The following is a 14,939-nucleotide window of genomic DNA, read 5'->3' as shown; positions in this document are numbered from 1 at the left end:
AAAATTTTTTTATATAAATTTTTTTGATACGGTTGTGAAAAATCGTGTTGTTGTACCATTAGCCGAAATGGGTCAGACTTTTCTATTTTGATTGACCTAATCTTCAAAAAAATAATTTTTTCTTTATCTTCGGTCACTTTGCGATTAGTAATTTTTTCCTCAATGTTTATTACGCCTAAAAAATCTTCGACGTGCATTTGGGTTACTACCAATGGTCTCTGTTTTCTACAAGAACGCATTACCTCGATATAGTCATTTGGGGTATAATATAATATTTGCTGTTGTTTAAGAGCCGACTCAATATCACTGAAATTAGTGTCGCTGGGCAAAAAGCTATGACCAGAACAGAGATATTTTATGGTAATGCTTTCTAGGTTTGTGCGTGTCCCATGCAAAATTGATTTAAGCATAAGTATTAACCTAAAATTTCGATTTTGCCCACCGCAAGAATCGCACCAAAGCGTAAGATGTTTGACTTCTGGAGTTAATTTAGTTGCAACATGTTTTATAAGGCAAGAGCCTATTTCTTGGACGCCCCTTCCAGCTGAACCTTCTACCCAAACGTAGCAGTATCCTCTATTTTCTTTAGCACTGTGCATTCCTGCATTATACACCCACAACTGACGCTTATAAAATACGATGCTTGTAGGTATTCTGGGAAGCGGTAGGGTTTTTTCCAAGTCAAAACTTAAACACTCTTGATCTGTTTATTCAGTCGCTATCTTGAAATCATCTCTTCTCATTTTCTGTGCCTCCTCTGCAACTTGCAAATGCTTCGTATGTTCCTGCTTAAACTCTTCTTTTTTTTTCCTTTTCATTATCTATTTTCATTTTAAAAAGTATCGCAAACATTGCAGGTGTCCTTTTTTATTGGATTTATTTTCAAATTAAATTTCGTGTAGAATATGTTCTTGTATGACATTAAGCTTACGGGGTTGGTTTCTTCCTGCTTGTACATTTTAAGTAAACAATTTCATTATCTAATTTATTTAGTCTAGTTTGTTTAGTTAAAATCCGTCAGTAAGCTTTTGTACCAAAATTTGGAGGATAAAAATTAAATATTATAATAATACAAGATACTTGCCTGAATTTTCCTGTATTGCAAGAGCAGCCTTTAAAATCCTAACACTTCGATTACTGTACATTATGCTAAATAAAAAGTGTACTTTCAACCACTTTTTCGCTGTATTCAAAGTTCTTTTTAACTCTCTAGACAATCTAGACCACTACTAAAACACATTAAACACGCCGGTAATCCGGTAAACCACACGCAAAACAATACATAAAATTATTAGGTTAGGTTATTATAACTGTAGAGTTGTAGAGCCCAATATTTGCAGAAAGCTACCAACCCACTTGGATGCAAGTGGTGCTTTATTAAAATTCTACCAAGTGGGTTGGAAGGTTCCTGTAAATTAAAAGTATACTACCAAGTGGGTTGTTAGGTTTCTGCAAATTAGAATATCAGATAAATTTAATGTGTGGCTTAGCATTTTTATAGTTTTATAAGTTATATATTAATATAGAGGTGGTAGGATTTTACAGAATGCAGAACTCGTATTTTGTTGTCTAAATATGCATCCAACCCAATATCTGATATATTGAGGGTTGGTAGCTTTCTGCATAACGCCGTCCAATTGTCAATAGCTCACTCATTTTTTGCTGTAAAAAAAATGTTTCAAACCAAGTTCTTGGGAAATAAATAAGCTACAATTTCATATTTAAATATTTTTCGTATCTCTGATGCTAATCTTTCTATTCTGAAGAAAAAAGCATTTTTTACCAAACTACAAAAACTCGTTATTCGCTTTTAACTCCATTTTTTTAAATACTAATCATTCTAAGCCCATCAAACTTCTAGAACCTATTAACGATACATAAATCAAGGAAACCAAATCAGGTCAATGACAAATTTTAATTAGGGTGGTGATTAGGGGGTTGCTTACAATCACTTTTTTGCTGAAAAAATAGGGACTGACATTCTTTTAATTATAAGTCACTTAATTTTTTTAGCTAGAGTTTTTTTTATTTGTGGAGATACATATTTTTCTTCTTCTGATGGTGCCTATCCGTTACGGATGTTGGACACTAACATGGCTATTTTGACTTTGTTAACTACTGCTCTGAAAAGTCCGGTAGTGGTTAAGTTAAACCATTTTCTCAGGTTATGCAACCAGGATATTCTTCTTCGTCCTGGACCTATTTTCCCATGCACTTTACCTTGGAGTATGGTCCGAAGTAGGTCATATCGTTGTTCATTGCGCATTATATGGCCCAGGTATTCCAGTTTGCGACATTTTATGGTTACGACTAGTTCGCGCTCTTTACCTATTCTATGTAGAACTTCTTCGTTGGTAACTGTCTATCCAGGAAATCCTCAACATGCGTCTATAGCATCACATCTCAAATGCTTCGAGTCTCTTCAGTGATGCTTTAGTTAAGGTCCATGACTCCACGCCATAATATTTTTAATTACTTTAAATTAGTTTCAACAAGTTAACCTCTAAAAATGCATAGTTTTCTCGTCCTTTGACTTTGAAATTACAGTATTTAGCATTTGACGAAGAATAGCCAACATATAATAAAGTATAGTTCAATTACTATTGGTCTTAAAGAAAATAAAAAAAAACCGTTTGTTTATTTTTTCAAAAGATACATTGTGTTAAGTAAAATTGTTTTGATGAAACGAAAACTTTTTGAGTTATTAGCAAAAAACCGATTAAAAACATTGATTTTTTCGATATTAAAACTAACACTTTCGATAGCGAATAAATCGAAAACAATTAATTTTATCAAAAAAATGTATAGAACGTTTTTTGCTTATAATGAACGTTTTTACCAACTCTTGCGGTCAAAATATAATAAAAATTTCCACCCCCGAGGTGGGGTGGCAACCACCCCCATAGTAAAAGCGCCTTTTGGCGATATATAGATTTAGGGCAGTCAATGAGGGTATTTGGCTCCGAATTCCATCCTACTACATCGAATCACCTGATATTTTCACAGTAAGTAGGGAATAGCTCAAGAAACAAAGTCTACCCTATCCTGATGTGCGCTATTATCTTGGGGGTGGTTCCCACCCCTTCTCGGGGGTGAAAAATGTTTTGGTTAAAATAGCCACGGAAGAGGCTAGAGAACCTAATTTGAAGCAAAAACTGTTCTATAATAATTATTTTTTTAAAACTCAATACTTTTTGAGTTATTCATGGTTAAAAATTGGCCATTTTCATTGAAAAATGACACCTTTTCGGATGGATTTTTGCGAATACCCTAAAAACTATGCATCTAACAAAAAAAACTATTTAAAATATTTCTGTTGGTTATAAGAAAACAAAGAGATTCGTTCCTTCATAAATCTTCTAGTTAAAATACAAAGAGGGATATGGTAGGTAAAAAGAGTTTGTTTTTTTTTGTTGCATGCTCAAATCGGTGTATTCAACTTGAAATAACAGAGAAACTGTCGATTTTAGGTGTATAATGATACTAATAATTTTTGTAGTGCTTCAAAAGAAATTTAAAATGAGCACTAAATGTGGATTACATTCGAACTAAGCGAGATATTCTGCAAAAAACTTGATGACTAATGTATTTTAAGAAGAAATGAGAAGTATATTTAACTCCTCGTCCATCAGAATTTAAATACATCGTTTTCCTTCTACAATACTTTTTATTATAGTGTTATTTCTATGTTCAAAAAGTTGGACTGGATTAAAATGAATGGTTTTTGAAAAAAAGAATATCAAATTATAGAGCGCATTTTTAAATTTTCTTAAAAATCTTCTTTTTCCTCCATGTAACTCAAAAAAGATAAGAGATACGAAAAAAAGATACCACACAAAAATGTAGGGCTTTTTCAGATAAAAATTTCCTTTTTATTTTTCATTACTGTATCTCATCATTTTCAAGTTACATGAAGAAAAAGGAAGATTTTTAAGAAAACTTAAAAATGCGTTCTATAATGTGATCTTTTTTTTTTCAAAAACCATTCATTTTAAACCCGTCCAACTTTTTAAACATAGAAATAACACTATAATAAAAGGTATGGTGGAAGGTGAACGATGCATTTACATTCTGGTGGATGGGGGTTAAAATTATTTCTCATTTAATTACATTAGTTATCAATTTTGTTTGCGGCATATCTCGCTTAGTTTTAATGTAATAGACCTTTTATATAGCTCTTTTTAAAAGTCTTTTCAAGCACTACAAAAGATATTAGCAGCATTATACACCTAAAATCGACCGTTTTTCTGTTATTTCAAGTTGAATACACCAATTTGAGAATGTACCAAAAAACAAACTATTTTCACCTACCACATCTCTTTTTGTATTATAACTAGAAGATTTATGAAGGCAAGTGTCTCTTTGTTTTTTTTTATAACCTACAAAAATGTTTAATATAGTTTTTTAGTTAGATGCATATTTTTTAAGGTATTCACAAAAACCGTTCGAAAAGTTATTAGGTTTTAATGAAAATGGCCAATTTTCAACCACGAATATCTCAAAAAGTAATGAGTTTTAAAAAAAATTATAGAACAGTTTTTGCTTATTCGGTTTTCTAGCGAATTCCGTGGTAATTTTAACCAAAAAATTGTCCACCTCTGAGAAGGGGTGGGAACCACCCCCAAGATAAAAGCACACATCGGCATAGGGTAGACTTTGGAACTTAGGGTAAAATCCATGCAGTAGGATAAAATTCGGAGGTTATATCCTATTCTTGCTCCCATTGACTGGGGTAATTTTGATCCATGGATATCCACTACTTATTCTCAAATGTTCAAGCAAATCGATCCATTCTGTAAAAATTGCGAGGTTTTGTCCTATTTTAAGCTTCATTACTTGCAGTAATGCTTCATTACTTGCAGGAATAATTCTTGCAGTATTTGATTGTGTTTTATAATTTATACTAATTAATATTGTTAACTGTTGTTAACATGTAATTGCTGCTCCACAATATGTTAGTAATTCGTTTGGTATTCCGTCGTTACCTGCAGCTTTTCTTATTCTTATTCAGCTTTTTTATTCAGCTTTTCAACCGTTCTTCGAACTTCCTGTGTACTTGTAATTATTTCTTAATTTGTGGTACCTAATTTCTGATGTTTCCAGTTCTAGCGTCAATTGTTCTTATTCTTTATAGAGCTTTTTTAGACAGTCAATCCATGTATACATTTCATGTGTTTTGGTTCTATTAGTTCGTGTACCTCCATTCTCTGACCTCTTATAAAGAGCCATATTTCCTTTTGCTGGCCATAAAAATTATATTCCATTTATTTCGAAAAACTTTTCCCGTGATAATTTTTTATTCTGTTTACAAGGGAATGTATTACGTTTCTTATTGTCTTATAATTATCGTATGCCTCTTGTGTCTTCGTTGACATGTACTTCAGGTAAGCTGTTTTCATTTCTTTACATTTTTTCTTAACTTCTGTATAAAATGATTGAGTTCTTTGTCTTGGGAGCGATTTATTTATAATAAAAGTGACATTTTCTTCTATATTATAGAGATGTATATATTTCAAGTATATTTCTTTCCTATTCCGTACAAAAATATCATTTAAATTTAATATCGGTAATATTATAGCCGCCTCGTGGTTATATTGATTCTTAAATGTACACTGAATATAACCATCGTTTTGTTTTTAGGAAAACTCGGAAACGACAACTCCGGAAAACTTTGTAAAGTTTCTGGAGCGCAGCTGTCTGATAGCCGAGCAAATAGCGTATAGGAATAAAAACAGGCCCTGTTTTAGAAATATTCAGAACTTGTGTATACGTACCCGTTCGGAAATTCTAAAGCCTTGTACTACAATTTCCAATATACACTCTCAAGGTAATGACATATTCCGCTTGTAGGTATATACGGCAATCTATTAAGTTTCCAACTTTGGAAACTACACTTCTGCTAAATTTACTTTGTTACAAGTATATCAATTAGTTTGACGTACGTAGTAGTGACAAATATTATTCTTGTTTTAAGTTTAGGATTGGGAAAACTATTATATTTTAATGAAAAATAGATAAAACTTACTTTTGTATATATAATAATTATTAAGGTTCTTGATCATAGATACTCATACATTTTCACTTTATTAGCTACACAGCTCACAGCTATTACAGCTGATTTGGAATAAGTGCATTTATCAAGTAAAATTATTCACTATTTATTATGTGCAATTGTATCTATATTCAAAAGAAAGCAACAAAAAAAGGTGATCTAATAAAAGTATTAAAAGAATATCTGTGTACTACCGCCATCTTGAATAGTATACTACGCCAGGGAAATATGGCAAAAATATATCATGTTCGGGACACTTGAGCAGCCAGGTTGCAAATGGGGTTTTTTTTGTAGTATATACCTAATACATTATAAATACAAAAATGCCCGTCACAGTTCGGACGAGAATTTTAGTTATTACCAAATAAGGGTCAAAAATGGTAGTTTTTCGTTTAAATCGCTACAGGTTAAAATCGGGTAATTAGATATCTTATTTATAGCATTCTTCTTTTATTAGATGAGTCAAGGTTTACAATGGAAATTTTTGAATTTCGGTCCGATCATTGCTTCGAAAATTGCAAAATAAAACTAAAGTTTCGAAAATAAAAAATTTTGCTATAACTTTTGCGAAAATGACCTTAAGACTTTTATATTGCATGAAAAGTTGAGTCAAATAGTCCATATAATGCACAAAATATTTTAAGACGATTCGTTAATTAGTTTAAATTTTATTCGATTTGTTTATCCCAAATAGCTTTTTTTTCGCAATATTGTACAGAAAATAATAATGATATAGCAATTCTGTGAAAATCACATGAAAAAAGAATAGTCATGTTTTCAACGTGTTTATTAAAATTATTATAAAGTCACTTTTATCACTCCGAAAACATTTTACTAATGTAGAGTCATTTTTGGCTTATAAGCAATTCGAGTAACTTTGTTAGTATTGACTGTAGGCTAAAACTACAATAGGATTTAAAAAGCTGGTTTTATTACACGAATTTTCAAAAAATACTTTTTGCCTAAGTTAATTACGGTTAAAGTTCGCCACTTTTTTTATTTAATTAAAAGCTAGTTTGTTTATAACAGTTAACCCTCCGTTACTCGCACACGGTGTGGGAGACCGGGCCTGTAAAAAAATTCCTGTAACTCTGCTTGTAGTGGGGATTTTGAATGGCTACTTCGTATACCCATTCAGTGGTCAATCAACTGTGGGTAAAGTCAGCTCGCAGTGTAAAAAATAGTACTGTCCTTTTGTTATTACGCAACACGGTCCCGTACACCGTGTGCGAGTATTTGTGCACCAATTTTTGTGTTTGGATCACACATCGATATTTTTAATTAGTAAGGTAATTTAAGATCTTTTCCTTATTTTCAATGTTTATAGATTAGTTTATTTATATTTATATATATAAATATAAATATATAACTTACCCAGAACCATCAGAATGAGGTTTAGGGAGATATGTGGTTTACCAACAGAACAAGTACCAGTCGTAACACCAGGAACTTCAGATCGCTGTGCTGTTTGTGATTGGAAGAAAAATAGAAAAACAAAGTTTTACTGCCAAATATGCTCAAAATATCTGTGTTTGGAACACCATTGTTCCAATGAATGTGACACCATTGTGTATTTCATGTTTTAAAAACGTTAATTAATTTTTATAACTTTTTTTGTTACTAAAATGGGGAACTTGCACATTTTTTTTTATTACATAATAATGTTCAGTTTTGCATAAAAATGAGATTTCCAAAATTTCCCGCTTCAAAAACTCATAATAACTTAGAAATACAAATTTAAAGTCTTCTTTATTTTAAAGTAGTTCAGACGGCCCGTGACGTCACATAGTTTTACATTAGTTTTTTATATGGTTATATCAGTGATGTGGGAGGGTTATATGTAAGTATATTCTTCTTCTTCTTCTTTAGTTTATTGGCCTCCACCTACTTGGGTATTTGGCCACAGCATCGTCGCGAAATATGGGAAAATATTTATATTGTAATGACATTTTTTGATCACTATACTTAATAGGAAGTGTGTACCTACTAAGTTTTATCGTTAAATAATTATGAGAATAATAATCAGAATAAAATCACAGTATAAAATTAGTAGGTATAATGGGAGTATAATATACATAATATATGTACTTACTTATCTGCTTTAACTCCCCGAACTTCTCCGACGGAAAAATTTTCACTCTTGAAAATATGTAGCCACCATACACATATCAACTATAGGTAAGTTATCAGACTGCCCTTTACAAAAACCCTCTTCGGTCATTTTAAAAAATATATCTTAAAAACACTCAAATATATCAGAAATAGAAATTATCAAATATATTTATAAAACTTAGTGTCAGTGTCAAAACCAATGCCAAACCTATAAGGGAACTTACACATTTTTTTATTACGTAATATTATTCAGTTTCCTTTAAAAATAATATTTCCAAACTTTCACGCGGTAAAACCTCATAATAACTTAGAAGATAATTTAAAATCTATATATTTTTTTCTGTTTTCTGGCCTTGGTTTAGAAGAACCCTTAGCCAATGTAAAATAGTTCAAACGATCAAAAACGCTTGTGACGTTACATAACTGTATTTTCTACTGACGTTTATAGTGTCTAATTTAAAATTATATACAATTTTGTTTACTTTGTTGGTGCAGAATGTACATACACAACTATATGACGTCACTATGCGTTTTGGACCACCTGTTTTAATTTGAATTTTTAATCGTCTTTAGGGGCCAAACGAAAGACAAACAAAACTTTTTTTTATCTTTGATACATGTTTTAAATTATGTTCTGTTGTGATTTATAACATTTTTTTCGAATTTAAAAATTTATGCAAGTTCCCTGGGAACTTGCACATTTTTTTTTATTACATAATAATGTTCAGTTTTGTATAAAAATGAGATTTCCAAAATTTTCCGCTTCAAAAACTCATAATAACTTAGAAATACAAATTTAAAGTCTTCTTTATTTTAAAGTAGTTCAGACGGCCCGTGACGTCACATAGTTTTACATTAGTTTTTTATATGGTTATATCAGTGATGTGGGAGGGTTATATGTAAGTATATTCTTCTTCTTCTTCTTTAGTTTATTGGCCTCCACCTACTTGGGTATTTGGCCACAGCATCGTCGCGAAATATGGGAAAATATTTATATTGTAATGACATTTTTTTATCGTATGTCATTGTAATAATATAAAAAATATACCAGTTTGTTGGGATTGGAGTTTACAGTTTTTGAAGGAAAAAAGAGAAAGATTAATATGGAAAATAAAGAAAAACTTTATAAGTATTGTTTAGTGCCATTCTGTACAAGTACAAGCATTCAAAACCCCAATAAAATATTTATTAGATTACCAAGGGATAAAAAACGCCGTTTAAAGTGGTTATTTGCATGTCGAAAAAATATATTTCAGATAATACACATTACACAAGGTCTTCATGTATGTCAAGATCATTTTATCGTAAGTAGTATGTTGTCTGCTTAATAGTGTTAAATAAAACAAGTATATTTTTTCATATTTCTGTGTTTTATAATATTGCCACTATACTTAATAGGAAGTGTGTACCTACTAAGTTTTATCGTTAAATACTTATGAGAATAATAATCAGAATAAAATCACAGTATAAAATTAGTAGGTATAATGGGAGTATCATATACATAATATATGTACTTACTTATCTGCTTTAACTCCCCGAACTTCTCCGACGGAAAAATTTTCACTTTTTTGAAAGTATGTAGCCACCATACACATATCAACTATAGGTAAGTTATCAGACTGCCCTTTACAAAAACCTCTTCGGTCATTTTAAAAAATATATCTTAAAAACACTCAAATATATCAGAAATAGAAATTATCAAATATATTTATAAAACTTAGTGTTAGTGTCAAAACGAATGCCAAACCTATGAGGGAACTTACACATTTTTTTATTACGTAATATTATTCAGTTTCCTTTAAAAATAATATTTCCAAACTTTCACGCGATAAAACCTCATAATAACTTAGAAGATAATTTAAAATCTATATATTTTTTCTGTTTTCTGGCCTTGGTTTAGAAGAACCCTTAGCCAATGTAAAATAGTTCAAACGATCAAAAACGCTTGTGACGTTACATAACTGTATTTTCTACTGACGTTTATAGTGTCTAATTTAAAATTATATACAATTTTGTTTACTTTGTTGGTGCAGAATGTACATGCACAACTATATGACGTCACTATGCGTTTTGGACCACCTGTTTCAATTTGAATTTTTAATCGTCTTTAGGGGCCAAACGAAAGACAAACAAAACTTTTTTTATCTTTGATACATGTTTTAAATTATGTTCTGTTGTGATTTATAACATTTTTTTCGAATTTAAAAATTTATGCAAGTTCCCTATTTGTAAGAGCCATTTAGTCTTTATTGAATTGTTATTAGTCCCAACTTGAATCCTGTTGAATCGGTTTAGAATTTTTCAGAAAAATCTAGTCTAAAGCACCCATATGGAAAAGCATGCAATAGCTATGAAAATAATTAAAAGGAAAAATATAATCCGAGAACATATTCTAATGATCATCCGATAGGAAGCAGGTATCATGTAGTTACATATTCTTGGTACTAAGACATAAGAGAAATTCATTCTAATACAAACACAAATCTGCATTCATTTACAAAGAAAATAGGTCTCATTATTGAGAAGTGTACAATATTTGTACCCTTTTTGGTCGTTATATCGAGGGCTGAGATCAATAAGGTTCCAAGCGCCATTTCATAAATTTTTCAGGACACAAATTTCTAATTTTAAACTATCATAACTTCGTTATTTGAAGGACTGTAAATCTTAAAATTATTTTATACTACAGTGTGATAAATTGTGATAACGCGTCACGTTAGATAATGTCATAAGTAAGATTCTAATAGGTCCATGTCACCAGCCCCCCCTTTTTCGATTTGAGGGTCGAAAAAAAGATCATTCGTTTGTATTGCGTTAGTACTGGATTGTATCACCCTTCATTCGTTTGTACTGCCCCCACACTTTTAAATCTGCCTGGAGGGGCTGGTGACATGCCATCCCCCCCTTTTTCGATTTGAGGGTCGAAAAAAAGCTCATTCGTTTGTATTGCGTTAGTACTGGATTGTATCACCTTTCATTCGTTTGTACTCCCCCCACTTTTTTAAATCTGCCTGGAGGGGCTGGTGACATGCCATCCCCCCCTTTTTTGATCTGGGGGTCCGGGATGGGTATGTTCGTTTGTACTGCGTTAGTATCGGATTGTATCGCCTTTATTTTGTTTGTACCCCTCTAACCCGTCTAGATTGGCCTGGGGGGGCCAGTGACATGCTACCCCTCTACTCTGCAGTTATTGCCATCTAACGTCGAAAATAGGCTCTTTCGTTTGTACTGCGTTAGTACTGGATTGTATCATCCTTCATTCGTTTGTACTGCCCCCACCCTTTTAAATCTCCCTGGAGGGGCTGGTGACATGCTATCCCCCCCCCTTTTTCGATCTGGTGGTCCGGGATGGGTATGTTCGTTTGTACTGCGTTAGTATCGGATTGTACCGCTCTTATTTTGTTTGTACTGCCCCCACGCTTTTAAATCTGTCTGGAGGGGCTGGTGACATGCTATCCCCCCTTTTTCGATCTGGGGTTCCGGGATGGGCACGTTCGTTTGTACTGCGTTAGTATCGGATTGTATCGCCTTTATTTTGTTTGTACCACCCCCACCCGTCTAGATTGGTCTGGGGGGGCCAGCGACATGCTATCACTCTACTCTGCACTATTTGCCATCTGACGTCGAAAATAGGCTATTTCGTTTGTACTGCGTTAGTACTGGATTGTATCACCCTTCATTCGTTTGTATTGCCCTCACCCTTTTAAATCTGCCTGGATGGGCTGGTGACATGCTATCCCCTCCTTTTTCGATCTCGGGGTCCAGAATGGGTATGTTCGTTTGTACTGCGTTAGTATCGGATTGTATCACCCTTATTTTGTTTGTACTGCCCCCACCCTCTTAAATCTGTCTGGAGGGGCTGGTGACAGGCTATCCCCCCTTTTTCCATCTGGGGGTCCGGGATGGGTATGTTCGTTTGTATTGCGTTAGTATCGGATTGTATCGCCTTTATTTTGTTTGTACTGCCCCCACCCGTCTAGATTGGCCTGGGGGGGCCAGTGACATGCTACCCTCTACTCTGCACTTTTTGTCTTCTGAATGTCGAAAATAGGCTATTTCGTTTGTACTGCGTTAGTACTGGATTGTATCACCCTCATTCTTTTGTACTGCCTCCACCCTTTTAAATCTGACTGGAGGGGCTGGTGCCATGCCATCCCCCCTTTTTCGATATGGGGGTCCGGGATGGGTATGTTCGTTTGTACTACGTTAGTATCGGATTGTATCGCCCTTATTTTGTTTGTACCGCCCCCACCTGTCTAGATTGGCCTGGGGGGCCAGTGACATGCTACCCCTCTACTATGCATTCTTTGCCATCTGAATGTCAAAAATAGGCTACTTCGTTTGTACTGCGTTAGTACTGGATTGTACCGCCCTTATTTTGTTTGTACTACCCCTACCCTTCTACATTTAAAACAGAAAAGGATTAGTGCTAGGAGTAAAGTCACAAACTCAGCCAAACCTTGCACATAGTAACACCGCGGGTGTAAAATTTGGTAAATTCGTCAAAAATGAAACGAATTAAATTTTGAAACTGAAAAACAGGCTTGCAAGCCACTCTCCACTCTCCATGGGGAATGGAAATTTACCCCCCCAGATGGATTTCGGAGTTGTAGCGATTTGAAAAATGGTACATGTATTTGTTGGAGATATTTTGAACACCATTTTCAATCAGAAATCAGAGCACCGACCTTGTCTTTTCCTACTAGGAAGAAATTTATCCATCCCTTCAATAAATTTTACAGTTTTACAAGCTATCGATATGAAAATCAAAGATCTCATGCGGCGCATTCCGAAATGAACTCTTCGTTGTACAATTTCAACTCTCTGGATAACTGATAAACTGAAACATACATACGGCAGAATTCATTGGAATCGAAAATTATTAAAAGTATTTGGAACATTAAATGAAAAATTCCCACAATCAATATCTTTCTTACCATCTAATGTCAGAGACCAGATAACAATAATTGCCGCTGCTATGTTATGGTAATTTGTTTTCTAGAAAGGTTTGTATTGTTCGTTTATGACTGCAATAAGATTCAGAATTTCCGTATTTTATTTGTAAAATAAATATAGTGTCAAAAACTTGCTTATACATTTGACGCACTGTCCGTCAACGTGTTAATTGACTCTACAGATTCAGTGCCAAAACGAGACATTTTTATAGAAAAATATTTGCAAGTATATTAAATGCCAAACTGACCTATTAAATAAACAATGACATTGCAACTTTCGATTTCTACTATGGAATTATCGCTGTATAGACCACGGCGGATCTGTTTTGAGGTGGATGTGAGAGGTGGCATTCCGATTTTTGCAGATAAAATTAGGTGACAACTTCAGTAATTATAATGGACTTATGCTCCTTCTCAAATATGTTTGGAATATTATTAAAAAAATTTAAATATTTAAAAATTTCGAAAAACATCGATTTTTTTCAACTTTCATTGCTTGTAACTTAAAAACGATTCATTTTGGAACAAAATAAAGATAATTGAATTTTGTATGATATACGACACGACTGGTATAAAATATCTTAAATGATTATCCTTTCTGCAAAATAGCAATAAATACAAAATAAGAGGGCAAAATAAGCCTCTTTTTATTCAATGTTTTTCAACCACTTTGGTTGCACTTAGAACCTTCGTATTTTACTTAGAAAATTCTTACAACATACTCAATCCGTCCACCAAATTTCATTAAAATCGACATAATAGATTTTGCATAATAATTTTGCAATCTAAATTTTTTTAGAAAAAGTTCAAATTTTTTAAAAACTTTCTGAACAAAAAGTAGAGTAGTAGTAGTTTCTGTTAGAAGTTTGCTAATTTTTTTACATATCGAGAGGTACTTTACCAATCCAATACACTTTACAAAATTAAAATCGGATTATTTAAGCGGCCTCACCACTGTTTTAAGGATATAAACAATTTTTTGCTTATAAAGAAATATAGTGAGGACGTTTGAGTTGGAATAAATTCATTTTCTCGAGAATGGGCAACTCTGGAGATAAATCCCTAAACAGGTCGATTTTTATATTTAAATTATAATTTTTGGGATATCTATCATACTACTAACGTCATCCATCTGGGTGTGATGACGTAATCGATGATTTTTTTAAATGAAAATGTGGGTCGTGTGCTAGCTTATTTGAAAGATTATTCAATTCTCTATTTATTACATAATTGTTTATACAGGGTGCCCAAATTTTTTTTTAATTAATTGAGACAAACAGAAGAAAGTATTTAATTTAGTTAATTCGAGATACATTTTACTGTTGTCCTAAAACAGAAAAAAATGTTTATTTGATAAATAACAGAAAAATGAATTTATTCGTATTTATTAACTCAAACGTCCTCACTGTATTTGTTTATAAGCCAAAAAATTGTGTATAACTTTAAAACATCGCTGAGGCCGATTAAATAAACCAACTTAAGTTCTGTAAAGTGTATTAGATAGGTAGGGCGTATCTTTATATGTAAAAAAATTAGCAAACTTCTAAATAACGGTCTACTTTTTGTTCAAAAAGTTTAAAAAAATTTTAGCTTTTTTAAAAAAATTTAGATTGCAAAATTATTATGCAAAATCTATTAAGTGTATTTTATAGTCGTATATCATAAAAAATTCAATTATCTTTATTTTATTTCCCTACGACTTTGTTCCAAAATGAATCGTTTTAAAAACGATTGAAAAGTTGAAAAAAATCGATGTTTTTCGAAATTTTTAAATATTTGAATGTTTTTATTAATGTTCCGGACATATTTGAGAACATAAG

General features: G+C 32.5%; 1 protein-coding gene across 1 annotated transcript in view; it reads left to right on the top strand.

Annotated features, from left to right (window-relative positions):
• The window catches only part of LOC114328165 (uncharacterized), a 106,927-nt gene that overhangs the window by 18,117 nt on the left and 73,871 nt on the right, over positions 1-14,939 (top strand). Inside the window, exon 3 of the mRNA XM_028276947.2 lies at positions 5,641-5,827. Coding sequence (XP_028132748.2) covers positions 5,641-5,827 — 187 coding nt within the window. The remainder of the gene's footprint in view (positions 1-5,640; positions 5,828-14,939) is intronic.

Source organism: Diabrotica virgifera, chromosome 1 (assembly GCF_917563875.1).
Source record: "Diabrotica virgifera virgifera chromosome 1, PGI_DIABVI_V3a".
In the NCBI taxonomy this organism is placed as follows: Eukaryota; Metazoa; Arthropoda; class Insecta; order Coleoptera; family Chrysomelidae; genus Diabrotica; species Diabrotica virgifera.
This window is presented reverse-complemented; position numbering and strand designations above follow the sequence as displayed.